The sequence below is a fragment of the Vulpes lagopus genome, chromosome 8 (assembly GCF_018345385.1).
Source record: "Vulpes lagopus strain Blue_001 chromosome 8, ASM1834538v1, whole genome shotgun sequence".
Classification (NCBI taxonomy): Eukaryota; Metazoa; Chordata; class Mammalia; order Carnivora; family Canidae; genus Vulpes; species Vulpes lagopus.
In genome coordinates this window covers 77,367,595-77,394,763 of record NC_054831.1, presented here as the reverse complement: position 1 = coordinate 77,394,763, position 27,169 = coordinate 77,367,595, and the positions used below count along the sequence as shown (strand labels likewise).

General features: G+C 56.5%; 1 protein-coding gene across 1 annotated transcript; it reads right to left on the bottom strand.

Moving 5' to 3' along the window:
* Positions 1–431: 431 nt before the first annotated feature.
* Positions 432–27,169, bottom strand: LOC121497755 (collagen alpha-1(I) chain-like). Its single transcript, XM_041767479.1, has 13 exons — positions 26,633–27,169; positions 25,738–26,224; positions 25,356–25,532; positions 23,737–24,386; positions 22,389–22,661; positions 20,953–21,026; positions 12,274–12,537; positions 8,434–8,610; positions 7,729–7,970; positions 7,223–7,335; positions 3,795–3,842; positions 3,584–3,716; positions 432–559 (listed from the first exon to the last, which is right to left on the bottom strand). Exons 1-13 carry the CDS (start codon positions 27,167–27,169, stop codon positions 432–434), a joined length of 3,303 nt encoding a protein of 1,100 aa, XP_041623413.1.

The following is a 27,169-nucleotide window of genomic DNA, read 5'->3' as shown; positions in this document are numbered from 1 at the left end:
AACTGGCTTTGTTCCCCTTTCAATAGGATGGTTAAACAAAGGCCTACTAACCAAATTAAAGTCTAAACTGAACACTGAGATATGGAAACGTCGCCAGTAAGAATGCTAATGAACGAAGTCCACGAAAGGCGTGCTGGCTAAGTTTTCAATACAAACAGCCCAGTGGCCAATCTCTCTAGATCACAGCAGTTTTCTTTAGAAGGTTTAAGTCTAAAAGTAGATGAGTTCCCCCGACTGAAGAGCGAGACAGAACAGATAAACTGTTCTGAATGAGGTCTCTCCGCAGCCGTATCAGCCGTTCCACGAGGGAAGGATTTCTTTGAGAATCTCGCATTAGTCGTAGCGAAAAAGTATAAAGTCACCATTAATCCACACGTGCAGGCCAAAGGATGAGGCTGGAAATTAGATCCTTAGATGGACAGCGGAGCAGTTCATGCTTCCCGTCGTTTCAGCGTTTGCTTGAGGTGTCCGTTACCAGAACGACTACAGTTAACTGCCTTTTCATCCTGGACAACCTGGTCGGTAGTTTCTTTTCTAGAACAGTTGCAAACACTTGCATCTGTTGATTGAACATTTGCTGGACACCTTTCACGCCAGATCGGCAAATGCAGGCTTAGAACTGAACTGGGTGTTTCCCGGGCTCTGGCTTGCGAGGTGTGCGCGTCCTTTCTCGTTCTCTCCAGACTGCTGCCACGATATAGTAGGTGCGGAAATGTATGTCATCGAATCCTGAGAACCTTCCTTGCTGCTCTTGGCGCCATTTCTCTATCATAACCTTTATCTACCGGAGACCACAGGCAGCTCTGATGTTAATATAGCTTTACATGTGGAAATGATTGTGTTTACAACAAAAGATTTCAAAGCTTAGCAAGTGGTTACGTCATGGTAGGAACGACAGCCGAGCTGACATCCTATGAACACACTCTACCCTCCATGAGATGTGACTGTGTGAGGCTTTCAGAACAGAAGCAGCATCTTCTCGGTACTTTGTCCTAAACCGTAATTTCCTACTGTATCCTGGCAACCCAGTCGGCGTCCTGGTAACCTTCTGAAGTTTTGTCGGGGTTTTGAGTTTGGTCTTAGTTTTGACTAACGGAACATTTAAAATGGGATTATCATAGGCAGAAAGTCATTGTCCTGTCCCTTAATGAGCCAACTCTAGCCAAGTTAGATGCTCTGAAGAAAACGTTTGTGCTGCTTCTAGTTAGCTCATTTAGACCCATAGAGATTCTTACCAGAGGGAGTTCAAACAGTCCGAAAATATCAGGTTATATATTCTGATTATTTCTCCTATACTGCTTGGAATGTGGGTTAAGCTTCGTTTGCTAGCTTTTAGAAAGTGAATTATCTGTAAGTGGACTTCTAAATAACCAGTTCCCCACCTTTCCTGTCCTCTGTTAGTTTTGACATAGCTATTTGCAACATGCGCAAAAACAAATAATAAATAACAGGCCCAGGATGTCTTAGACTGAGCCATAATCCTCACACGTCTCAAAAAAAAAATCTTTGCCCGTCATCTCTCTAGGCAGGCACGTGATGTGCCATGGGGGTGCAAAGGTGAAATGAGAGGCTTCCCCGGGGCTGTAGAGAGCTGTCACCGGCAGTCGCGTTGGCAACATGTTCTGCACCTCAGAATGGATCCCCCCGAAAGTTCACAGTAAGATGACCCTCCTGCCTGCCCTCAACCGAGTCTGGACCCACCAAGGTGCATAGGCTGTTTTTGGCGAGCTTCACACATTAAATTGATGCTCTGCTTTGCACATCTTTTCAAATTGCATTTAGATTTTTCACTGACTCTAGGATGATAGCAGCCAAGAGTACATTATTTTTTTAAGTCAGAACCTGGATTCAAATCCTGGCTCTGTTGCTCAGCTGCTGAATAAACTTGAACAAGTCCCATCTCTAAGTCTCCGTCTCCTCCCCTGTAAAGGAGGAGTAAGAACACCTCTTTTGGACAGTCGTGACATTTAACGAAATCGTATACCACTTTGCGCGTTAAAAGCTCAATAAATGACAGCTATAGTGTCTATTGTGGCTTTATTTTTTAGCTTACTCCATTAATATGTATTATCTTGCTCTTTCAGTAATTTTTCGGTGCCCTACAAATTCTGGATTTTCTACGAGCCTAAGATTATGGGTTTCAACACCCCCACCAAAAGAGTGATCTTAATATAATCAAGGCTTGAAAAATTGGACAAGGCAGTAACTAGGCAATTTTTTTTTGAACATTTTATTCATTTATGTGACAAACCACAAGCAAGGGTCAGCGGGAGAGGGAGAAGCAGATCTCCACTGAGCAGAGAGCCCTGACGTGGGACTCGATCCCAGGAACTGAGATCATGACCTGAGCCGAAGGCAGATGCTTAACTGAGCCATGCAGGCACCCAAAATCATTTGATTATTGGACATAGATGATCACTGGGAGAGAGAGGCTTCCTCCCAGCGCCCCTTTTCTCCAGAATGGGCAAGTGCCACTTGATGTGGTGCCTGGACAGTAAACAGAGGCGTAGGCCCCGGTCGCAGACCCAAGTGCACCCATTAGCAGGACTGTAAGACCAATGTCAGTATGTCGCGCGACGCAGCTGACGCGGCCGTGGCGTCTCTAAGTCACGCGGCTCAACCATCTCGGGGAACAAAACGGAGCAGGAAATCACGGAGGACACAGCACATTTCTCCCTTACATTCAGCCGCCTGTGGCTGCGCGATTCCTGGATGACCTCAGGCTTTAATGCAGTAAGTGTATCAGGTAAGCGTACCCAACTCACACTCAAAAGGAGGAGAGCTTTCTCCAGCCTCGGCAGCGTGATCCAGCCACGCGACGCGCTGAGTTAGGGAGCATCCTCTCCGCGTCAGGGACCCTGCTAAGCTGCACGCCGACCCGAGTCCCTTAGCTGCTGTGCTCCACCTCGGGGCCACAGCTGCTGAGCAGGATTTTCCACAAAGATGGAAATCCTCTATCATCCCTGCACCATCCAAGACGGCAGCCAAGGCCACGTGGCCTTTGACACTCAACATGTGGTTGCTACAACTAAGAAACCCAACTTTTGTTGCATTTTAACTCCTTGAAGTATAAATAACCACAGGTGGCCAGGAGCTGCCGCACCTCTAGAACATGCACACACATAGACCCTTCTTGCCACCGCACCAAAGCTCCAAGCCTCCACGTGCGCCAGGACGCTGCGGGAGACGCAGCAACGCCGTAGCCACGCTTCCTAACTCTGTGCCGTCCTCAGAACTTTGATCATGAGACAAAGATGCCACGCGAGGTCCGTATACCCTTGTAGCTCTGCCATTCTCTGCCTGAGGTGTCAAAGGTTAGAAGTTCTGTGTAAGAGGCAGTGACACGAGAAACATAGCCAATTCCTGTCATGATGTCAAATCCATGGGGAAGGGGTGTGTGTGTTGTGTAATGGAACCCAACTGGAAACCACTTACCCCCGACCCTTCTAAAGTGTGGGTGTGTTTGAAAATAGCAAAAAAAGGAAAAAAGAAAATATCAAAGAATAAGCTCCAAGTTAAAAACAACAACAGCAAAAAGCGAAATCAAATTAGGATACAAAAAGTAGGCACAGAAGCTGTTCACCTCCCGCAAGGGCAAATTTCAAAAAGAAGAGCAGGACAGTTTCTCCAGCACGCAGAATGGCCGCGGCCGGGCAGGTGGAGCGAGTGTGTGGACTATCATCTCCTGCACAGACAGTGTCTTTAATTACAGAAGGCTGGAGAAAGCAACATTTATATTGCTTATTGTCCATAAAATGGAAAAAGGCAAGTTGAAGACTTTGGTTTCAACTTACCAACAATTCTTCACTAAGTACGTACTTTGTGTATCCAGAACTCTGAACCTACATACAAAATACCAGTTGTCAGGGGTTTGTAGCAGACTTGAGGGAAAATTTTGTGTTGCATCGACTGAACCATTAATGTGAACACAAGATGTGCTTGTTCCTAGCCATTCATTCAATCTAGGGACACCCTCGCGGCTTCCATGAGGTTCAAAGCATGTAGGTAATAGTGTTTCAAGGTCCACTTCATTTCTGGGACGCCCGGGTGGCTCGTGGTTGAGCATCTGCCTTGGGCCCAGGATGTGATCCCGGGGTCCTAGGATCGAGTTCTGCATCGGGCTCCCCACAGGGAGCCTGCTTCTCCCTCTACCTGTGTCTCTGCCTCTCTCTCTCTCTCTGTCTCTCGTGAATAAATAAATAAATAAAATCTTATTTTTTAAAAAATGGCCTATTTCATTTCTTGGAAGGCTAGTTATTTTTTTGGACCTTTTTAAGGTACAGATCATGGTCACTGAGCTTTGTTTCAAATCATGAAAAACAAGAGGGAAGTCCCACTTATTGATTACAAAATACCCGGCCCTATGTGAGGGCTTCAGATTACCAGACCACCAAACAAAGCTGGCCCACGTTTCAGTTTGTAGTCACGGACAATACAGCAATTTAATGCAGCAGAAATCCTGACCGGATTCGAAAGATAGATGGTATTTCTGCCAGAAGAGGTTGGTTATTCACCTCCTTTCCCAAGCGACTGGTTTGTGTTGATGTCAGTCGCACACTTTGTCTCTGAGACGCGTATCAAAGCTTGTGGACACAGATTCCTCTGAAGGACGTCTATATAAAGCCACACAGTGTCATTCCTACACCTCACAACACTTCATATGTACATTTGTACATAATTTTGAAAGTTTCCAATTTACAGACACAAAAGTCACACTAAGCAGCTACCGATTTTAACGGGTGTCATGCACTTGGGAACAAAACAAGCATTTGCAAGCTCCTGTTAATCATGTTGCTTTCCGGGGGCGCCTGGGTGACTTAGTCGGTGAAGTGTCTGCTTTTGGATCAGGTCATGATCTCAGGGTCCTGGGATCGAGTCCCGCTTTGGGCTCTCTGCTCAGCGGGGAGTCTGCTTCTCCTTCTGCCCCTTCTCCCATTCATGTTTACACACTCTCTCTCTCTCTCTCTTTAAAAAAAAATTATGTTGGAGCACCTGGGTGGCTCAGTGGTTGAGTGTCCACCTTCAGCTCGGGGCGTGATCCCGGGGCCCTGGGGCTGAGTCACACATCGGGCTCCCTGCATGGAGACTGCTTCTCCCTCTGCCTGTGTCTCTGCCTCTCTCTGTGTCTCTCATGAATAAATAAATAAAATCTTTTTAAAAAAATCATGTTGCTTTTGTGCTCAAAGATTAGAAGAGAAATAGAAGGTTTGGAGCAACAGTAAGGAAAGGTCCAGATGAACTGACTCATGCAGTCCCTGCTCAGGCCTGATGACAGCCCACATCCCTAAAACAAACAAACCTGGACCCGCCAACAGGCCTGTCGGCGGGCTTGGCTGGCATGGCCTGATTTCTTTTCTCCCCCACAAGAAAAGCTGGTCTTTCATATTAAGTGGAGTCATGGCCGAAAGCCGGGTACACTGTGTATGCAAAGACAGGTGGGAACAGCACCCCTTATGTGAAGAAGCAGCACAGGTCGAAAAAGTGTGCTAGAGTTTCAGCCACTTGATTGTTTAGACTCAGGCAAGGGCACGAGCTCTTTGAGCCGAAAAAGAAAACGTTAACCACATTGTACCTGAGCCAACCCACTCACCAGGAATACAAATGCGGTGCTAAGGTGTTGAGGTGCCCTGGAAATGCGGCCAGAGAGCGAACCTGGGAGTGAGCATCCCGAACTCCCTGCCCTGCCCCTCTCCCCCTCATCTGATAGAGCCCACGGCTCCCCCAAGCCCATGCGTGGGCGTCAGCCGACTTCCATCAGAAAACCCCAGCTGCAGCATCCCCCGGGGGCAGTGTGGCACCCCGGCGCCCCGCAGGAAGGCCTCACGGGAAACAGGGAGCACCGCGTCATGGCCAAGGTCCACCCCGGCTCTGCCTTCCAGGTCTTTCCTGGAAGTTGGCCGCACAGATGACCTGCTTTCCATGCTATTTATTGCCTAGGGAGGAGGAAGGGCCAAGCGCAGCCCCCAGGATGTGAACCTCGGCTCCAGGGAGTCTGGGGAAGCGAATCTCTTGCTTTCAGGCCCGCGCTGCCCCAGAGGGGGACCCCAGCCGGACTCTTCTCTTGGGACCAGGACGGGAACAGAGTGACAAGAGCTCCTTCTTAGTTACAACCCATCAAAAAGAGAAGCAGCCGCAGGGGGAGGGAAGCTTGCCCAGAACTTCCCTGCCTGGCTCACCTGTGGCTTTGGCTTATTTTGTTCCCTAATTTCCTAAGGTAAGAATGAATTCCTGTTAATATCCTCCTTATTAACGGAAACAGCGTCTCACCCAGGACCTCCACGTGCCGGTGGCAAGTCTGGTTCACTTCTGAGACCCAGCATCACCGCAGCCATCAAACTTGATTAGTCTGCAGGTTGGGGGAGATGATGCTCAGGCTCAGGCTCCCCCCTCCTCCCCAGCATTTTTTTTTCTCCCCAGCATTTTAGCGAAGATAAAATTCAAATGATGTTTTCAGTATAAAAAAAAAAAAAAAAAGATGATGGCCTTCTTTTAAAATATTGCATTTGCGGTAACAGTGGGATGATGATTTTCTTCAACGGCCCAAAAGTTTGGTCTTTTGTAACTGGATGCATGAAACGGCTGCCTTGGGTGTACTTTGAGGCTTTTGTTTTGGGTGAGTTCTGGGCAAAGTGTTACTTGTGGCTCCGTCTGGTTAACACCATGCTGACCCTCAGTGGGCAAGACTTATTTAAACACAGTGACAAAACTTACCCCCATGGTTCTTAGAATTTTTTTTTTAAGATTTTTAAAAATTTATTTATTAATGAGAGACAGAGAGAGAGAGAGAGTCAGACGGAGAAGCAGGCTCCAGGCAGGGAGCCCAACGTGGGACTCAATCCCGGGACTCGATCTCACGTCCTGGGCTGGATCACGCTAAACCGCTGAGCCACCCGGGCTGCCCTAGAATTTTTTTTTTTTTTTTTTTTTTTTTTAGAATTTTTTTTTAATATTTTATTTATTCCTGAGAAATACAGAAAGAGGCAGAGACACAGGCAGGGGGAGAAGCAGGCTCCCTGCGGGGAGCCCCCTGCGGGACTGGATCCCAGAACCTCGGGGTCACGCCCTGGGCCAAAGATCAGGTCAACCCCTGAGCCTCGGAGATGCCCCGAAAGAAATTCTGATGCTGCCATCCACTTGGGATAAGATTTCGCGACTTGCAACGAGTGGCCGGGAGGAGCGTCTCTGGCCACCGTGTTCCAAGTATTGAAAAGCCTATTCTCACCTGTTCGTCGCTGCTAGAAGCATATCCCCGCGGATCTCTCAGGGTCCTGCCCGGCTGTGCAGGCTCGTCCGAGAAATCGGCTCCTCGACTTGCCAGGTTTCCCGAGGCCCGAACTCACGTCGCGGACGGCTTGGTTCCGGGCTTCCTTAAAATCATTTCGCAGACGTCAAGCCCAGTAGCGCAATGACCCGGGTGTCCTCACGCGCAGAATGCTCCCTCCGCCCTCCAAAGGCCTAAAAATCTGGGCCGATCTCAGCACTTTGAAGAAAGTTGCCCGCTCCCGGATTATTTATCATGGTTAGTAGTTGCCATCCGTCATGAAAAGTTAACAAAGACCTCTTGGGTTTATCTATAGGCAGCTAAACAAACATATCTTGCTCTTCTGTTATCTTCTTGTTAACAAAGCCCTATCAGGATGTTCTAAACATCAGCATTTACTGCACGGGGCCCTTTATCTGGGATGATATATGGGGAGCCCATCAATTAGCGTGAGGGTTTGTAGATACCTGCCATATATCCCCCAGCACGCTCCTCCGGCCCGCTCTCCAGGTGGTGGCACTTCTCTCCGCTCTGGCCTTGGCTGCATCCCTGCGGCCCCGTGCCTAAGCTGTCAGGCCCCACCCCCACCCCAGGCTGCTTTTCTGGGGACACCTGCACAGCCCCGGGGCACGGAGGTCCCCGCGCAGCAATATTGGGAAAGCGCCCGGAGAAGCGCAGGCCTCGGTGCACGTTGCTTTTGCCCGAGCATCTTGAGAAGCAAAAAACCCAATGTTACGGGCCACTCACCTTGTACAGCGATGTCTAGGGAGGAAGCTGCTCACCAGATGGGCTTCTAGAATCTACCACTTAACTCCGCATCACACCGCGTCTCAGCTTAGAGACTCCCCTCCCTGGGCCCAGCGCCCACCACATAAAGCCGGCTGGCTTGACCTTCAAGGCTCTCGTGGTCACGTGTGCCGACCCCTGTCACTTCTCTCCGCTCAGGGCAGGTGACATTTCCCAGGGCTCCTTGACCTCCTTGTACCCGGTCCTCGACCCTTGTCTGTTCCCCTCTGGAATGCCCCTTGCCCCCTGCCCTGCTCTACCATCTCCCGAGCATCCCCCCCTGCCCCCCCCCCGAGATCCAGAAGGAGCGTGGGCAGTTTGGTAAGGAAGCCTCTGGAGACGCCGCCCCCCCCCCCCCCCCCGCATCCCGTCCTCCGGGCTCACACAGCGACAGGTCCTGCATTTCCCCGAGTATTGAGTATTGATCGCTTCTGTCATGATCTATCTGCTTGTCTTTCTTGACACTCCCACCATCAAAGTTCGCACCAGAGAAAGCGTCCTCCTGGAGGCAATGAGAGCTGGGGTCAGGCCAGGTGGCTGGCACCTGTAGAGAAGGGACAAACCTATAGAGAAGGGACAAACCTACCTTAGAGGATGACGTGCTAAGTATTTAAGGAGCAGCCCGCAACCCGTGGATGCGGCCACTATTATTACACAGTAATACCCTTAGGGGCTTGGGTGCAGGTGCCTAAGCCTTAGTGTGGAGGCGGGAGACATGACACATCTCCCAGAGTCCCAGAGTGGGATTTCCAGCAGTGCGGTTTCCCCTGGGATAAGTCAGTTGGGTGGCGACTGCTGTGACCTTGCCCCCGGCACCCCGGAGAGCTGTGGCCTTTCTCCTACCACTCACCCCACCCCGGCCCGACACTGTCCTCCTTCCAGCCAGCACCCTGCACAGGCGGGAGGGGCCCGCGATGTGACCCTCTGACCCTCTGACCCTCGCAGTGGAGAGGCCAGGGCCTCTTTCTGCTTCTGCCACCCTCGACCCGCTCCCTGCAGATGGAACCTGCTTTTATTTATTTTTTTATTTTTTCTAAAGATTTAACTTATTCATGGGGAGGGGGGCAGAGACGCAGGCAGAGGGAGAAGCAGGCTCCCATGGGGGACTCGATCCCAGGCCCTGGGATCACGCCCTGAACCCAAGGCAGAAGCTCAACCACTGAGGCATCCAGGGCCCTGGAACCTGCTCTTAAAAAGCCGGGTCAGACGCCGACACACATCGACATGTAGGATCCCTACTGGGGCCACCACAGCTCACCCCGAGCCCCGGTCCCCTCTCAGCAGCCCCCCAGCCACAGTCAGGTCACTCTAGATCCCAGCCTCCTGACCCCCCGGGCGCAGGCCTTGCAGGAGGGCCAGCCAGCCTGAGGGTTCAGTGCTCTAATCGTGTTCCCGGGGTAGGCATAGGTGTGTGAAGCACAGAGCCCAGGAAAAGCCGGCTGACTTGCTCAGAAAGTTCCCTCCTCCTCTTCTTTCAGGGTCTCCCTGGCACTGGGGGGGGGCCCAGTGCCCCTTGAGTGGGGGTGCTGGTCGGGGCTGTGAAGACCCACCCCTGGATCTTTTGGTCCTAGTTGGCCTTGAGCCGGGTGTGTTCCTGGGCACAGGTCTGCCACGGGGCAGGCATCGTCACCCCTGGGGTTGAGCAGAGCGGCACCAGTTCTAGGAATAGGACGGTGGAGGGGGGGCTTCCAACAGCACCCCCTCTGGCCTTCATCACCACCTGCGGGTGTAGACAGACCACAGGCAATCATGGGCTCGGGGAGGAGCTTGATCCTTGGAGGCCCTTGGAGGCCGTTGGAGGCCCTTGTACCTGCTGAGCTAGGAGCCCCTCACCTTTACCCCACGGCCATCTGTCCGGCCTGCTCAGGGCCCCAGAGTGTGTGCAGAGCTGCCAGCCGGCCCCGCTGTGGCTCAGGCCTGACCACCGGTGCCCCCAATGGCTGGCGGCGGGGTGGCCTGGACAGCCCTCCTTTGGGTCATGGCCCTGGCCGTGGCTGGGGCAGGCTCCCACAGCGAGGTGGTGGGAGGCAGGCTCTCGGGAGGCAGCAGGAGCCCACCGAGGCAGTCCCTGGGGCAGGAGGCTGGCAGGAGCCCATCTTCTGGGGCTGGGCTCATAGAGGCCCCTGCAGCCCAAGATGCCCGCCCTGGGGCCCCAAGTGGGTCCACCACTCCCATTACAAGAAAAAGAAAGAAGGCAGCCCGGGTGGCTCAGTGGTTTAGTGCCGCCTTCGGCGCAGGGCGTGATCCTGGAGTCCCCAGATCAAGTCCCAGGTCGGGCTCCCTGCATGGAGCCTGCTTCTCCCTCTGCCTGTGTCTCTGCCTCTCTCTGTGTGTCTCTCATGAATAAATAAATAAAATCTTAAAAAAAAAAGAAAAAGAAAGGACAAAGTCTTGGAGGCTGAAAGTGAAGAAAAAGAAAGGGAGAGAGGGAAGAACTGGGAGAAGGTGAGGGAAACTGAGGCAGTGGCCATCAGCAGGCCTCACAGGTGCCCTTTGGTTTGGGTGCCTTGAGTCTGGCACCGCATGTGGAACCTGGGGCCCTGTCCAGGTCATGTCTTTGACTGACTGACAGGCCTAGGTGGCCCAGTCTTGGGCTCACCCCCTCCCCCCACTGCTGGAGAAGGCTGACACCCAAACCCATGCTTTCCCCAGCACCTCCCATCAAGGGCCACGGGGGCAGGACTCTGTGCCACCAGCAGGCTGCGCGATGGGAAAAGAAGCCCAGGACCCCAGCGCCCGGCAGGTGGCTCCCCAGGGGGTGTCTGCAGGTACCCTGGGGAGAGGCCGCTCTGGGCAGGACAGGAGGAGGAGATGGTGCCCAGGCGGGAACAAAGGTGACTGAGGATGGAGGTCCGCTCCCACCTACCCTTTAGATGCAACCCCTCCATCCTATTCTCAAGGCCCCAGAGGCGGCGACCAAAGCCCCTCTGGCCAGTGGGGACGTTAAGGGACCTCTGGCCCAGCGCAGGCTGCCAGCCGCCACCACCTAGAGGACTGTCCTTGTGGGGCCGACACTGAGCGGCACTTGCCACCAACCCCCCAGCCCCGTACAAGTGCAAACTAGTTTCCGTGTTGGGGGAAAAAAGAGAATAAAAGTTTAATAAACGTGTGCTGTGTTGTGAATGACTTTGCGACGACCTCTGCTGCAGATGGCCTATGCATGCGGAATAATGGTCTCCTTGCAGAGAGGGAAATAGCTTAGTGCTATCGTCGTTGCCTCGGTAACCATCAGAGCCCCCATCTAGCAAGAGAGAAATGAGTTATGAAAAGGCTTGAGTGAAGAAGGGATTAACACATGATCCCAGGGACAGTATGTCAATCAAAATCAACTGAGAAATTACACTGCTCTATTTGAGAATTTCTCCGGAACCCGAACGCTAGTGGAGTCGGGTGCGTATTTTTTTTCCTCTTTTTTTTTTTTTTTAAATTTGAGAAAGAAGGGGAAAAGTAACATCGTGATGAGTCTTCATGACTGTCATTGAGAATTACACAGAGGGAAGGGAAAAACTCACCCAGAGAGGGTTATTTAAGAAGGCAGGGCCCCAGCCCACCCCGCGAGGTCCGGGCACCCTGCTGTCGTGTCCAGCCCCCACCCCTGCACCTCGGTCCTCACCCCGCTGTACCCCCCCGGCCTGGAGCTCAGGCCCCCCCATCCTCCCACCCCAGCTCCGCAGGAGAGGCCTGGGGTCCGGTGCTCGGCCTGGGATGCACCCCAAGGGGGGGCGCTGGGGGCGGGGTGCACAGCGCGGACCTGGGGCCCAGCTCTGGGGGGCAGGCTAAGCTCCGCCCTGCAAAGCCACCTCTGGCCCGTAGCCTCCTGCCTCCGGGGAAAATTAGCCCCAGGCACCCCCACCCCCCAGGGCCGAGGGGGGAGGGGGCTGAACCCCCCACGCACGCTCCCCCCCCCGCACGTGTCTCCCCGCCCCCCCCACCCCCGCGAGCGCGGAGAGCCGGGTCCAGAACCTGGGACGCAGGCTCCGCGGAGCGCATGCAGTGGGCCTTGGGCAATCGCTGGGTCCCCGCCTCTGCCCTGCCCGCCAGGCAGCCCCAGGGCGCCCCCCCTCCCCCAGCAGAAGTGTTCTCCTTTGCAAGCACTTCGGAGCCCGAGCCCTGGAGCAGGAACAGCGCGGGAACCTGGGCTGCAGGGGCGGTGCAGGGGGCGGGGGTCTTCCCTGGACGGAGACACCCCCCCCCCCACAGTCGCTGCTGCTGCTGCTCGCGCCCACCGAGCTCGGGGCTCTGGTGGAGGAGGACTGGGGCTCACAGCTCTGGATTCCGTGGGGCGCATTGGGTGCACCGCGCAGAGCCTGTCACCCGGGCCCCTGCGCTCCCGGTTAACCGCGCTGGGCCCACGCCCTGCACCCTTCCCCAGCACGAGGGGACCTTGGCCAACCCCTCGTCCGACACCCTCGGGCAGCAGGTGGGGAAGCAGGCCTGGAGCTCCCCAGTCCCTAAAGGCGCACTTCTGAACTTGGCTGCGCAACGTTGGCCTCGTTAAAACAGAAAGAGCAAAGTTCCAAGGGACTCCTCTCCCGCTGAGCCAACAGGCGCCTTTCCTTGCTTGGCGGGGGGCGAGGAGGTGCGTGGGGGGCTCAGCCCCCCTGTGCACGGTGGGCCCCCCCCGCCCCTCCATCCGCCCAGCGTCCCTCCCTCGGTCCCCCCTCCCCGCCTCCCTCCCCCCTGCGCGTCCCGCACAGGTCTGGGTCCCGAGCGCCCTGCACGGTTAACCAAACCGCCTTGACCCCGGCGCTATTTGATATTTGCCTCCTTGACACTCATTTAGGAGCTCGCAGCGGCAACGCAGACATTGGACAAGTCCAGCCTGAAACCGAAGCCCTGTGGAAGGGGGGAGATGGGGAGAACCTGATAGCTGGAAACTCGTTTTCTCCAAAGGCTTTCGGGACATTTTAGCCCTGCCCCGGGTCCTCGGAGCGCCAGGGCGTCGCCAGAGCGCGTGTAAACGTTAAATGTTAGCTATTTGTTCCAATGATTGGCATGAAAGTCGACTCTTTCTTGTCTTCTTTTTTACCTCCTTCTCCCTCTTGCCTTTCCTTTCTCTCTCTACTCCTCTGGATTCCCACAGATACTAATTCAACCAGTGGCTCCTCTAATCCGCCTTCCTTCCACCCAGCGTCCCCCACCCTCCACCCTCCACCCTCCACCCCCCACCCGGACCCCAGCCGGGTCAGGAAACTTCACTGGAGAAAAGTAGCCCAATAGTAGCAACCCAGACGAGGCTGGGGGACACTTGGGCGGTTCTGCTCCCCTTCTGGAGGCGACCCAGTTTGCTGGGAGGACCACCCCGGGTTTCCTCTTTTTCTAGACTCTTGTGTCTTTCTGCTTTTCCTCCCCCACCCCCCTTTCTTCACTTTCTTTTCCCTCTTTTCTTAGAGGGGGACTCTTATTTCTTCTAACCAGCAATGGGCAGAACGAAACCGTGGCACATTAGAGATTCAGGAGCGCTGTGCTCTCTATTAAGGAGAGGCGACCAGATGAGCAGATAAGACAGTCGCCTGGTTTCAAAAGTTCCAGTTTCTGCTGGAGGGGAGCTACCCGACGGAGCGCCTTCCTTGGAGCCACAGATTGGACCGTTTGTTTTTTTGTTTTGTTTTGTTTTGTTGTTATTGTTGTTGTTTGCGTTTGGGTTTTTCTCCCCCCAGAAGGGAAGAAGGGCCACAACGTGAAGGCTGGCTACTCACCTCTCTCCCCCCACCTCAGCCAGGTTCCAGGTCTCCAGCCCAACCTCCCATGACCCCACTCCCCAGTTCTCTCAGTAGTGACTGGTGGATTCCAGATTCTCCCTTCCAAGAGGCTGGTCCCACCGCTCCCTACCCCAGACACCACAGATTCTCCGTGGCTCTCATTTGTTCTGTCGCTCCCTCTACCTTCTCCCCGTCCTAACCTGTTCAAACCCTGATTACTGAAGCCTCATTCCCCTCCCTCACGCTTCTCCCCAAACCCCCTCGCTCCCTCTCTCCCTCCTTCTTAGAAGATTTTGGAGCCGAGAAGATAAGATATGCAATCCTCTATCGGGAATCCTGTAATATTAAAGATCAAATGTGGCATCAGTGGAAGACCAAATGCAGAGAGAGACAAAAGGGGGAGGCTGGGAGATGCTCATCAGCTAATTACAGCTGCAAATATTATGCAAATTTATCTTGGCACAGAAATGGAGCACGCGAGTTTAAGTGCGGAGATAATGCCGGAAAATTGAATGTTCATCTGGGCATGGGAAATGGCCCAGTAGGCTCCACTGGTCTGTTTCATCTAGGGAAGCACCGTTTTTATACTCCTATCAGATCATCCGCACTTCACTGGTTGGGGCTGAGAAATTAATATTACTTATAATTGATACTTGAAATTCTTGGAGTGATGTGTCCTAAAAGGGAAGAGAGGAACCGGGGCAGGGGTGAAGAAGAGAAGGAGAGGGAGAGGCAGACGGGCAGGAGAGGGAATTCATGCGGTATTTAATACGAAATTGGAACTCGGCATCTGATATCCACCGGCGTGAGGCCAACGTTGAACCGAAAGCTACAAGGAGAGCATCCCAGAAAACCAGGTCTCTCCCTCCCTCAGGCCACACACGACCTCAAGTGTCTTTATCGTCATCAAGAGCCAAGTTTTTAAAATCTGTAACTATTTGGATACCTTTAAGGGTGTGGGGCGGGATCAGGAACTGACACTGGAACTCCAGAGGGCTGGGAACCTTGGGTGATCCCAGGAGAGGAAAGCCCAGTGGTGGGAAGGGGTGACCGGCCGGAGCCCTTGTAGGTCTAAGCAGAGGAACCGCGGATTTGGCTCTACAGAACCTCACCCCTGTTTCAGACCCAACTGCACCCCCCACTTCCGTCGTCTTGATCACCTGCGTTCATCATTGTCCAACCCGCTCTAGAACTGTCGGGGAGATGACATGCTCAGGAAACAAACCGCGTCTCCGCACTTGAGAAGTAAAGGTTCCCAAGTGCGGGGAGGAAGGGAGACAATAGGACTATGGTGGGGTGCCTGGGTGGCTCAGTCAGTTGAGCCTCTGCCTTCAGCTCAGGTAATAATCCCGGGGTCCTGGGATCAGCCCCACATCCAGAGAGCCTGCTTCACCCTCTGCCTGACACTCTCCCTGTTTGTGCTCTCTCTCTCTCTCTCTCTCTCTCTCTGTCAAATAGATAAATCTTAAAAAAAAAAAAAAATAGGACTATGGTGAACTGGACAGATTTCTTTAAAAAAAACACACACACACAAAAACCAAACAACCCAAATCCTGCCCCCTACTCCACCCTACACTCCCAGTACAAAATCTACTGCAACATAGAGAAACGTAGAGAATTTCAGATGCGCGTTATTCGGGTGCAAGCCATCCAATTACCAAGAAATTATGATCTGACGTCAGGAGGAACAATTGGAGAGTGGATATGTATGAATCTCCTCTTGCTGGTTTGCATATTTGCAACGATTGTTTGATCCAAGCAACCAGAAAGTAATCAACAGGCACGAGCTTAAAAAGCAAATTACCAGTGACTCCTGCCCCTTCTACTTCCTGAAGCTGGGAGGTTGCTAGTGTTGTCAGTTGTTGGGAGGGGACTCCGGGTACAGCCTGGGATTCGGAAATCCATCCTGAAAGAGGCAGAGAGGAAAGCCTGTTGCGTTTAGATGGCTTTTGTTCCTTTGGCGTTAGGGCAAAATACAAAAGAAACAAAAATGCCAATTATCGTAACTAATTAACCATTAAATGAGATGTGTGTCCTCTTCTCTCCAACTCTGAAACCCAGGGAAGATGATGAGGGTAGGTGCAGGGGGGGGGGGGGATCTGGGAAAACAGGCAGATCCACCCACCACTCTGCTGGAGGTGGGGGGGAACCCACAACAAACCCTATGCTCATTCTGCTTGTTGACAGACAAAGCCAGAAGAGCTGAATATATAAATATATATATATATATGTACTTTTTAAAAGAAAGCAATGAATAAGAGAAACCTGGGATTGCTGTTTTGTTTTCTTTTTTCTTGTTTACTTGGAATGGGGCCGGAGTGGGCAGCGGTCAGGGTGGGAACCTCACGTGGTGGGGGTGAGGGGCAGGACACGGGGTGATCGGAGAGGAAATCTCAGGAAAATTAACATTATTGGTATCTTTCTATATAAAGATGCAAATGGCATTTTATCTTAACTTGGCTCTGAGCTTTAGTCGGTGTTTATGATTAATGATCTCCTTTTTCATAAAAATAAATCATGTTAAAAATTAGGATCTCGGTGCTGGGGAGAAACTAAGCGCTGGTTTCAGGTCGATCTTGTTAATTTCAGCCTGAAATTGACACACTAATTAAAGAGCCGCGTGGTAAGGCACGAGCAGGCAAGATTATACCCAGCGCTTGGGCGCTCTCTCTCTCTCTCTCTCTCTCTCTTTTTTTTTTTTTTTATATCAGATCTACCTTATATTTTCCCAATTAAAAACTGCAAAAAGCAGTTTCATTGCCCCGGGATAAAAAATAAGGGCCCCCTTTTCACAACGCTGGCCATCACTTTCTACCATCAGATTCATTGTGATGTATTAGATGCAATAAATTATCCCATGTAACAAAACATTGGGAGCTGAAAGGCAGATAATCTGGAAAGCAGAGATAAGGATTCATTATTCCAAATCATTATGAATCCAACGTTGCCTCTGACTTCTTTCTTAATCAGCTCCTCTGATCCTGGATATGTGAGCAGTACAGATAAGGAAAGAGTCGTTTATAATTCTCCACCTCGTCTAATATTTTAAAATAAAGTCAGAGGCAAGAAAACGCCATAAAACACTGGTGAGCAGGCAAGCGCCGAATGAAAAATCACTTCCATGTTATTATATCCACAGTAAGATTTAATTAAAATTCTCCACGTCCACGTGCTTTATTTTCAGATAGGATTTTTTCCCATCACGTAATAATTGATAGGAATTTGCAAACGGGGCTATTTATTTAGGGCGCCTGGGTGGAATAGGTCTGATTTTTTTTTTAATTTCCAGTCACTGCTTTGTGAAACTTCCATGTGAGATGTCCACGGTTCCACACCACCCAGACCCCCACCACGCAGTCCTCTACCACCACCCACCCCCCAGCCGGGCAAATCTCGGTCATGGAAACCTAGGCAAAGTCACAGACCTAGAAGTTGAGTTTAATAAAAATGTTCCGTTAGAAAAAAAAAAAAAAAAGAAAGAAAGAAAAAAAGAAAAGGAAAATGAAAGAACTGGTTTTTCTCACGCCAGACTCCTTCACACCCTCCCAACTCCCCCCACCCTCCACATTTATAATAGAACACATCCCAATGGGTGGAATTGAAAGATTAGAACTTTTAAACCCAGGCTGGTATTTAAAGTGTGTGTTTTCATCTGGTGGAGAGCCGCATGCGAAAGAACTAAAAGCAACCTGAGGGGATAGCCGGAAAGGTTAGAAAAATTGAGAGGGGGACGGAGGCTGAAGACCTACAGGCAGGAAGAAAAATATTACCTGTGTTTTAAGGGAAAGAAATGGGATGTTGAAAACCTGGAAGATTAAATATACGGTTCCCCAGCCCTGCTTCGAACAACTCAAAGTGGCCACACATTCTTAGAAAGATTGGAGATTGTGCCAGCGATTATTTCTCCCTACAGGGTCTCCTTTTTCTTTATCCAACAGGTGAACTTCCTATCTGCGCGGCCATCGCAGAGATCTGGGACACACTGTTTCTATTATCATTAGTCATTTACTGATCCATCTTCTACCTCCACCTGCCCAGTGACTTCCTTTTATATTTAAAATCCAATCAAATGCCTTAGCTTGTAGGAATGTGGCCCAACAGAGCCACAGGATTTAAAGCCGTCGATGCTGGTGCCAATCGGGCTGTCGGGATTGCCTCCAGGAGGAATCCCAACCCCAGCTCTGTCCCCAGGCCCAGGAGCCACCCAACATTTCTCTACTCGGTTCAGCCTCTGAATCCTAGCCCAGGGAAGGATGCTCACCTGCCCAGGGTTAAGGGGTTAAGAAGCCAGGGGGTAGGTGTTCCAGGGAGGGGAAAGAGAGCGGGGGAAGCAGCAGGGGATGTGTGCAAAGGGGGGGGGGGCAGGCAATAGGTGAGGAGCCCCCTCCCCCCAGGATGACTGGGTGGCAGAGAGCTGGGTCCTTGCCTCCTGGCTCTGCTGCTCAGGTGTGTACCACACAAGCACTCCCCAGGGGAGAGGCTCGCTGCAGAGTCCTGAGGTCTGGGCAGTGGGGCCACCCAGGCCCCTCAGACCTGCTAGCCCAGGGCGGGCTCTTGAGCACCCAGGCCTGCTGGTCCTCAGCACTGATCGCCCACAGCGCCCCTGAATAACCGAGGGTGCTCTCCCTCTCTCTCTCTCTCTCTCTCTCTCTCTCTCTCTCTCTCTCTCTCTCTCTCTCTCACACACACACAGGTATATACACACGCACAGAGACCTGAACCGCGAATCAGCGAGCCAGAGTGGTAGCTTTTAAAATTCAGAAAGCGACTTGTCGCTTCATTAAAGCAGCATCTTTACAGTGTGCAGGGGCCGGTGTCCACGAACCAAGAATAAATCTTGGGGGTCTCACTGGGCCACCAGCGCCTTTCCCCCCACTGTTCACTTCTGGGGAGACCTCCTCTCTTCACCCACTGCCGGGTCCCCCCCCGCCCTCCCATCGCCCCCGGCCCCGGGATGCCGCGCCCCGGGGTCCCCCCCAGCAGCGGCTCCCCCCGCCCCGGGCCCCTCGCGGCCACACGCAAGGCCGGTGGCTCCTCGGAACCCCGCTCCGCGCGGCGCTGCCCCGCACACCGCTCGCTTCCACCAAGTCCTAAGCCCGGGTGTCCTTGGAGGCCGAATTTCCTTCAGTTAAGCCCTCCTTTGCTAAAGGTGGTATTGGGGTGACGGGCGAGCGGTGGACGCGGTCAGATTTCTCCGTCCCTGGCCAGGCGACACTTTAGACCTGGAGTCTGGCGAGTGCCCGCGTCAGCAGAAAAGGGAACCAGGGAGAGGGGCGGTCAGGCCGGCAGCACCGGGCGGCAGGGGTGGGGCGTGGGGGGTGACCCGGGAGGGGGGCGGAGGGGCCCCGGGGGCGGGAGGGACCGGGGACTCGGAGCTGGAGAGGCTCTCCGGTGGGCAGCGCGGACACAGGGGAGGGGAGGGGAGGGGAGGGGAGGGGAGGGCGAGGAGGGGACCCAGGGGGCGGGGAGGGACCCGGAGAGGGGGCCTTCGGCGGGTCCCCGGGGACGCGGAGGTGGAGAGGCTCCCCCGTGGGCAGCGCGGCTGCAGGGGAGGGGATGGGAGGCGAGGGCGAGGAGGGGACCCAGGGGGCGGGGAGGGACCAGGACACGCAGAGCTGGAGAGGCTCCCGGTGGGCAGCGCAGCTGCAGGGGAGAGGAGGAGAGGAGAGGGGAGGGAGAGGAAGGGAGGGGAGGGGAGGGGACCCAGGAGGCGGGGAGGGACCCGGGGGCGGGGGCCTGCGGCGGGTCCCGGGGATGCGGAGTTGGAGAGGCTCCCCGGTGGGCAGCGCGGACACAGAGGAGGGGAGGAGAGAGGAGGGAGGAGAGAGGAGGGAGGAGAGGGGAGGGGAAGGGAGGGGAGGGGAAGGAGGTGCGGGGGGGGGGGGCGGGGGAGCGGGGCCTGCGGCGGGTCCCCGGGGACCGAGGTGGAGAGGCTCCCCGGTGGGCAGCGGAGCTGCAGGGGAGGGGAGGGGAGGGGAGACGCGGAGACCGGCGGGGTCCGGCTCACTCCCGGGGCCCCTACGGCGCGACTCCCCCACGAGGCCGCGCTCCAGGGGGCCAAGGCAGGCGGGGGCGCCTGCGGGGCTCCGCAACCCCGGGTCCTCCCGGCACAGCCCCCACCCCACCCCCACCCACCCCCACCCGCAGCCCCCTGCCAGGGCCCGGGACAACAGGTGGGGGGAGCTGTGGAGCGAGCGGCCTCCTGTCCGCGGCTCGGCCGCTGGGTGGCGGCAGGCGGGAGGGAGCCGGCGGGGAGGGGGGTGGGGAGGGGGGCTCCAGCTCCCTCTGGGCCTGGGAGAGCCCCTTCCGCTCCCGCTCCCGGGGGCAGCCCTCCCGCCTCGGCCTGGGCCCGGAGCCCCGACGGTGCGGAGCTGGGGGGGGGGCGCGGTCCAGGGGGCCAGGCCGCGGGGCCCCTGGGTGCTCGGAACGGGGGGGCCCCCCAGCCCCCCAGCGGGCACCTCCCTGACCTCCTCTCCCATCGCACCCCGTGACCCTCCCCGCACCCCTCCTCAGGTCGGCGCGCCCCTGCACCCCTCCTTCTGCCCTCTCTGGCCGGTGGCCCGTGCCCCCCACGATGCCCCCCAAGAACGATCACCCCTAAACCCTTGGCGGCACCAAGCCGGGGCGGCTCCTTACTACCCAGCTGGGTCCCATGCAAGGAGGTTCTTAGCGTCCTGGGCCGGCGGTGGATACATTTGGTTTTATTTCTTCCCCCAAGATGTATTTATTTTTAAAGTCAGTCTCCATATTCTTGTTGCATAAATATTGTGAGGGGGAAATGCTACCTGTCAAAACGAATGGACCCTGGCCTTTCTCCCCCAGTGTTCACGGGGTTTCATTTTACTCCTGCAGAAATTTATTCATGCCGATCTCCTCCCTGGAGGATTCGATCCCCCTGGGCTGGAGTAGAGATGCCACCTGGCAGGGCTGGGCACCCAAGGGACGATTCTCCTTCAGGAACACCCCCCCCCCCCCCCAGCTACCTCTGGTTCTCGCTCCCTCACCTCAGGGGCCCTGGATACTAAATTTCCTTCTTTTCTTCTTGAAAACAGTTGGGACCCCGAGAGAGAGCCTCGTCCCCAAACCTCTACTCAGTGTCTGCAGGGCCGGGCCTCCCTCCGGCCGTTCCTGTGCCACCAGGAGGAGGGCCAAGGTGGGCCAGCGAGCCCGGAGCCTGGTGGCCCGCGGGTCTGCTCTCCCTACCTTGTGCCGGACAGCCGCACCCAAGGCACGGGAAAGCCCAGCACAGGCATTTTGGAGGCGTCAGCACACACAAACTGGAGGAGGAACCAGAAGGCAGAGGGACAGCCCTGAGGGGCAGAGACCCTGCTAATGGTGGTGCGGGCTGTACCTCTAGACGCTCCCACTGGGTCCCCACTCGCTCCAAAAAAATGGGACGAAGAGACTCTGCAAAAGCTTTTATATCTTGGGGGGGGGGGTAATGACCCAGTCAACACTGGCAATGACATTTGCAGTGGTGATTCCACCCCTGGCAGAGCCGGTGGGCCTGTAGGCGCCAGAGGCTGCTCACGTTGCAGGCAGTCTCCCCCCGCCCCACCAGCCCAGCTCCTCTGGCCTCACACACCCCTGATGTGTGGTTTGCGTGTTTGCACAAGGGGGTGAAATCCATTCCCCGCTCAGTCATCTTTCCTCCCTCCCTCTCCCCCTGCGCAACCCGGAAGAGCTCCGCTCTCTACAGTGAGCAGAGGAGGCGGAGGGAGGGGGCTCCTAGGAAGGATGCACATCACCCAGGTTTTACTGCTCGCTGGAAGCCCGCGTGAGATGCCGTAAGCAGCTGGGGCGGTTAGGACCGCAGCGGCGACCGGAGTGGCCAAGGCTGCCTGTCATTTCTGCCTTCGGATCTCCAGCAAGTCAGGAAAATAATAATAATAATAAAATAAAATAAAACACAGCTGGCCCGCGGGAGCAAAATACCCAGGTCAGTGACTATCGTTCTCTTCTCTCTAACTCTGCCCTCGCTTTCCCGGCTCCACGTGGAGAGAATTAAGGGGCGGTCTAGATGCCAAGGGGACAGCTGCCCCTGGAAGAAAGTGAACTAGACCCCAGGCTTTATTATTACTTTTTTTTTCTTCCGCGGGCACAGGCAGTCTTTGGCTTTCTGCAGTGACCTTGGGCGAGCATGGTGGGTGCATGTGTGTACGCCCTTGGTGGAGAGCGAGCTGCGGAGCGAGGCATGCGGAGACAAACTAGACAGAAGTGTGAGAGACGGTCGGAATGCCGGGGGAGGGCTGGACACACGTCTTCCAGTGCAGGGAGGGCCGGGGACCCGGGGAGAGAGCCCGCCGGGGAGAAGCAGCTCAGCCTTCTCCCAAAGGTGGCCGCGGGATGGGAGTGTCAATTGCGTGTTTATTTTCCTCTGCTTACGAGTGAGAGCTTGGGCTCATTGTCTCTGCATATAATTAGGGAAACAGCTGTGCGCTGTGAGATAAAAGTTGGGAGTCCAGATGTGAGGGCATCTGGCATCCCTGGAGAGCTAGTGGCCCCGAGGCACCCCTGCTTCCAGGAGCACCCTGAGTTGAGCGAGAAAACCACAACCTGTAAGAGAGGGTGCCCAGGGTCGTGGGGGAGCAGGATGGGCAGCAGGGGCGAGGACTCTACTTTCTCCTGGGACACCGGACCAACAGACTTCCCAGCAGTCCCTCAGTCGGAGGCAGTTCCCGACGGAGGAATTGTGAAAAGGCATCGGAAGTTGAGTGAATCTGGACAGGAGAGGGGCTCTGGTCCACCTCTTCTTCCTCCCGGAGACCCCCACCGGCGCCCGAGGAACCGGCCCTGGGCGATCCTGTCCCGGGGATGGGAGTCAATCCCCACCCCCGGATCCTCCCTCGGGTTTCCTTCCCTTGTTTCTTGGCTATTTTCTCCTTCCCTTCTTGCCTGCGTTCACTAGGACACTGGGGCAATGGACAGGAGCTTATGAACTTGAAAGTGGCAACTAATAAAGTAGCATTGGCAGCCCTCCACCCTTCGCGGTTGTGGCAGAAAAGGTGTGCGTGTTGGGGGGTGCGGGCGGGGGGAAGGGACGCTGGTGGTCCCCCCCCTACTGCCTTCCAAGGCAAGGAGACCCGGTCAGGCCCCTCAAGGCAATCCAGGTGCCTGGATGCGAGATGCTTGCAGGGCCCGGCGAGGAGGGAGCTTACCATTAACCCTTTTAAACATGTGTGTGATTTGGGAGAAGAGAATAGTTGGCTGCTCATTCGGATGGGGACGGGGTGTGGCGACCAGGTCAGCGGGACCAAGCCCCAGGTGGTGTCAGCTCCCCTGGGCTCCCATTACCGACTCCCTTGGGGGACCGAGGAGGAGGGCCAGCCTCCAGCTTCCAGCCGGCCGCCCTGGCAGGCCTAAGGCTCCTGGCTTGAGAGCCCAGCTGCATTCAGAGGATGCGGGTGAGTGGCGCCTGGTACATCATCTCCCCAGGCCCACCCTCCGTACTATAGGAGCTGTCTCTGCCAGCACCCCACCCCCACCCCACCGGGGATGGGGTGGAGGAGGGGTGGGGGTACTTAGGCTCCGGTTAGTCCGTCCTGCCAAAAGCCCAGAGACAGGGGAAGCTGCATTTGCCTTTATTGCTCTTTCCACCCTGCCTTTTCGCAGCTGATATATGAGGTGGGGGTAAGTCGGGGGTGCAGTGAGTGGATGGGAGTGGGCGCCCCTGGGCACTCATTGGTGGAGCTTCCTGTTGGGCCGCCCAGCAGCTCAGGGCCACACAGAGAGAGCCTCAGGAAGGGGCAGGTATGTGGGAGGCGGGTGGCTGAGAACCCCTCTTTTGGAATTTAAGGCGATTTGTGTCCGGGGACCCGCCGGAGGTGGCAGGGAATTAGGGTCCTGGTGAGGTGTGTGGGGCCAGAGCCCCAAAGCCCAGTGTTCTCTAGCGCCCGCTCATTCCCATCACTTCTGGGCTCCACTAAGACGTTGTCTCCTCAGCCTCTGAGCCTTTTCACACAGAAATGTGCATTCGTTTTGTGGTACGTCTTTGTGCATGGACCGAGTATTTCCGATCACCCCTTCCTTCACGGTGGGGGTAACCGGAGGGAGGTTTTTTTTAACCAGCACGGCGATCGGGGAAGGGGAAGGGGTTGCAAGTGCCAACCCCGCTTCGCTCCTGGTCGCTGGGCAGACTGGCCTGGTGGCGGTGGCGGGAGGAGGAGAAGGGGACGAGGCCTCCCTGGGTGTCCGTCGCTGCGGGGCTGCAGGCACATGTGTGTGGTGGCTGTTTTCTTTTATGTAACAAATTGCTTGAGGTCCATGAGGTGGCAGACGGCGGAGAGGCGAGCGCGAGCCGGGCTGGCAGGGTGGGCACGGCCGGGGAGCAAGGGCCGGCGGGGCGCAGGCACGCGGGGAGGCCTCTTGCCCGCTCTGGGCCCCGGGTGCTCGCACACTTTCCCCGGTGGGGGGTTGTCCAGCGGGTGGGGAGGAACAGAGAACACTTGGTGCTTTTGGAAGCTCGCTTCTTGTCTCCCGATCTGGAGGAAATGATCTTCCCTTGCTTCTCCTCTCCGTGTTGTGAGCTCTCCTTTCCCTTGAAGCGTGCTGTCGAAGGTCCGGGAACAAACACACCCCAGGGTCCCGGCTAATCCAGAGAGGTACAAACACAATAGCTCCGGGATAAAGCCCTCCTCCTAATGACAAATTTTCGTGGCCAGAGAGTCGGGTAAGGTGAGCGTTTGAGGCTGGGAGCTGGGCCGGCCAGGGGCAGGGAGGTGGCCGGGTCGATCGGGGAGTACCCGGGGAGCAAGGGGGGTGCAGCAGGTGGCCCAAGTGCATCCCTTCTTGCCAGAAAAATGCAGTGCCCTGGAGTTCCCGTGGGTGAATCCCACACTGCTGACAACTTCCCCGGGAATCCCGAATGTTTCAGCGGGTGGCCTGTGAACCCCCCAGGAGGAGAGCCTGAGTCTACACTCGGCCAGAGTGAATCAACGGCCTGTGGCCCGGGAGGGACGACCCCGCTGGAGCCCTTCTGTCCCCAGTCCCTTCTTCCTCTCATGGGACTCCCACTGTCCCCCTAGACCTCCAAGGCCAGGAAGGAAGGACTGCAGGGTGACTGGCTTTCCTTCCGAATGGTCCTGCAGGGGAATCTTTCTCTCCTGCCCAACACTGGGGCTCCCCCTAAATGCCACCAACCTGTGCACTGTTACCCTCGAAAACAGAAATCCCCTGTCTTCTCCCTCTCTCTCCCCCTTTCCGCTGCGCCCCTACCTACCTAATTTTTTTTTATCTCGATACAATCGGGTTTTTTTTTTTTTTTCTCACCGGAGGAGAAGAGGGTAGCGGCTGAGTGAGGGCCAGGATCCCCCAAGCTGCAGGGCCTAACCTAGCGGTCGGGAGCAGAGCAGGAGGGGGTAATCTGTGAGCGCATCTCCTCTCTCTATGACTCTCCCCATCTCTCGCAGCTCCTCCTGGCCTGGGCGGGTTTCCTTCCGAGTTTTAAACGATGATAGATGAATAAGCAAGTGAATCAAACCATCTACCCCCTCCAAAGCGATGGCTCATTTCCCAGGGCAGGTGGCAGGTAGACCCTAGGCCTGAGGCGGGTGGGCGTGGGAACCGCGAGCCGAGCTGCGCGCGCGGAACTCTTTTCGCTTGAGTACCCGTGGGGCTCCCCTCTCGGACGTTTCCACCTCCAGCATCTGCACTGAGTTTGGGGTCCCCCCTTCTCTCTTCATCCCCCAAGTCCCCTGCTCGCCGCCTTTCATTTGCAAAGAACAGCCGGGGCCCTGCCCACCGCCTCGCTGCTTTCTCATCACCTCTACTTTCCTCCCCATTCTCTGCGTTTTCAGTTCATGCGGGAAAGAGAGCGGGGGCTCGGGTGCGGGCTGCAGAGATGGGACGCGCTGCGTGCCTCCCGGGGCGCCGCGTCCCAGCGGGCTCCCCCCTCCCGGGTGCGGCGCACGCCCGGCGGTGGCGCCTGGGGCCGTGTCCCCGGCGTAACCCTCCAGCCCTGCAGCCTGCGAGCTGTTTATACAGCTTTACCTGCGCTCTTCTGTAACCAGTCAAAACCCTCGCCCGGCCGCGGTAACCTAATCCGAGGGCCGAGGCCGCGGAGGGGGGAGGTGTGTGCGCGCCAGAAGGGGCTTCTTCTCCTTTCCCGATTGGGAAGGGAATTGGGTGATGGAGGCGGGGGCCCTCGGGCCCCGGAGGAAGGAGGCCTGTCTTCCACGTCCGCGCCCGTCCGCTTCTCTCCCTCTAGCAGGCACCGGGGACCGGGACGCGCGCTGCCTGCAGGGCCGGCGAGGCCCAGGGCTGGTTTCGTGGTCCCGGGAGCAGGACCAGGGCGCCCTCCCCCGCTAGCAGCTGGCCCCCGCCAGAACTCCCGCCCCTGGGTCCGCACCCCCGGGGCAGGGGCCCGCACCGGGCCGGATCCTCCCCGCCGGCCTCCCGCCTTGCAGAGCGCCCCGGTGCCGCGCGCAGCCAGCGCAAGGAATCGAATTAAACGCCTCTTGGCGGTTATTGTCTCTCGCTAATTGCTCCCACAATGGCCACTATTAAAAGGGAGACACCCCATTAAAGGCCCCGCCGGGCAGCGCTGGGCTCAGGGCGCCGAGCCGGCCGCCAGCCCGAGGCTTGCAGAGCGCGGGGCCGCGGACCGGGCGGGCGCAGGGCGCGGCCTCGGCCCCCCTCGGGCTCCCGCTTCCTCCCCAGACGTGCAGCGGGCGCGGCCGGTTCACACCGTTTTTATGGACCGGTCGCAGGCAGGGAAGATTGTCCGAGCTGCCCCGGGAAGGGCCGCTCCCGCCCCAGCGCCGGCTCGCCCGGGCCTCGCGGCCGCGCTCCGGTTGCTGGCCCCGGCAGCCCCGCGCCCTCCCTGCCCCCGGCAGCCCCGCGCCCTCCCTGCCCCCGGCAGCCCCGCGCCCTCCCTGCCCCCAGCCCCGCAGGTCCCCGGCTTCGCGTCTGTCTCGAGCCTCGCGGCCGGGTCCGCCCAGGCCGGCGCCGCGGCTCCGGGGGGAGGGACGCGGCGTCGCGGCCCGGCTCCGCTTCTTGCTCCCGCCTGCAAATATTTGCTGCCTCGCTGGGAAATCCGACTATTTTCGCGCGCGCTCCGCTGGCAAAGTTCCTTGAGCAAACACGCTCGAACGACCGCCCCAGGCGGCGCGCGGCACGCCCGCTCCCCGAGCGCGGGGCCCCCGAGGCTGGGCTCCCGGGTCCGGGCCGCGGGCAGCGCGCGGGCACCTCGGCCCCGCGGAGCTCGCCTGGATGCGCGGGGCGCCAGGCTCGGGTGGGGCCGGCGGCCCGCGTGGGCCTCGGCTCTCTGGGCCCCGCGGCCGCAGGGGTGAGCTGGGGGCACGCGCCTGCCCGGGGCGCCGCCGCGGGCTCGGGTTCCCGGGCGGGGACGGGGTGGCCCACTTGAGGGACGGAGCCCCTGCGGTCCCGGGAGGGCGGGTGGGAGGGACCTGTACGCGGGCAT

Bases quoted from the DNA above. Each gene is read 5' to 3' on its own strand.
- LOC121497755 (XM_041767479.1), bottom strand. From the start codon at position 27,169: ATGCCCGCGTACAGGTCCCTCCCACCCGCCCTCCCGGGACCGCAGGGG. The intron at 8,611-12,273 runs GTGGGCGCGAGC...CCTTCTCTATAG, and splicing joins CCACCAGAGCCCCGAGCTCG to GTTTGTCCCTTCTCTACAGG. The intron at 560-3,583 runs GTGAACAGCTTC...TTCAATCAACAG, and splicing joins GAAATTTGCCCTTGCGGGAG to ATGCAAGTGTTTGCAACTGT.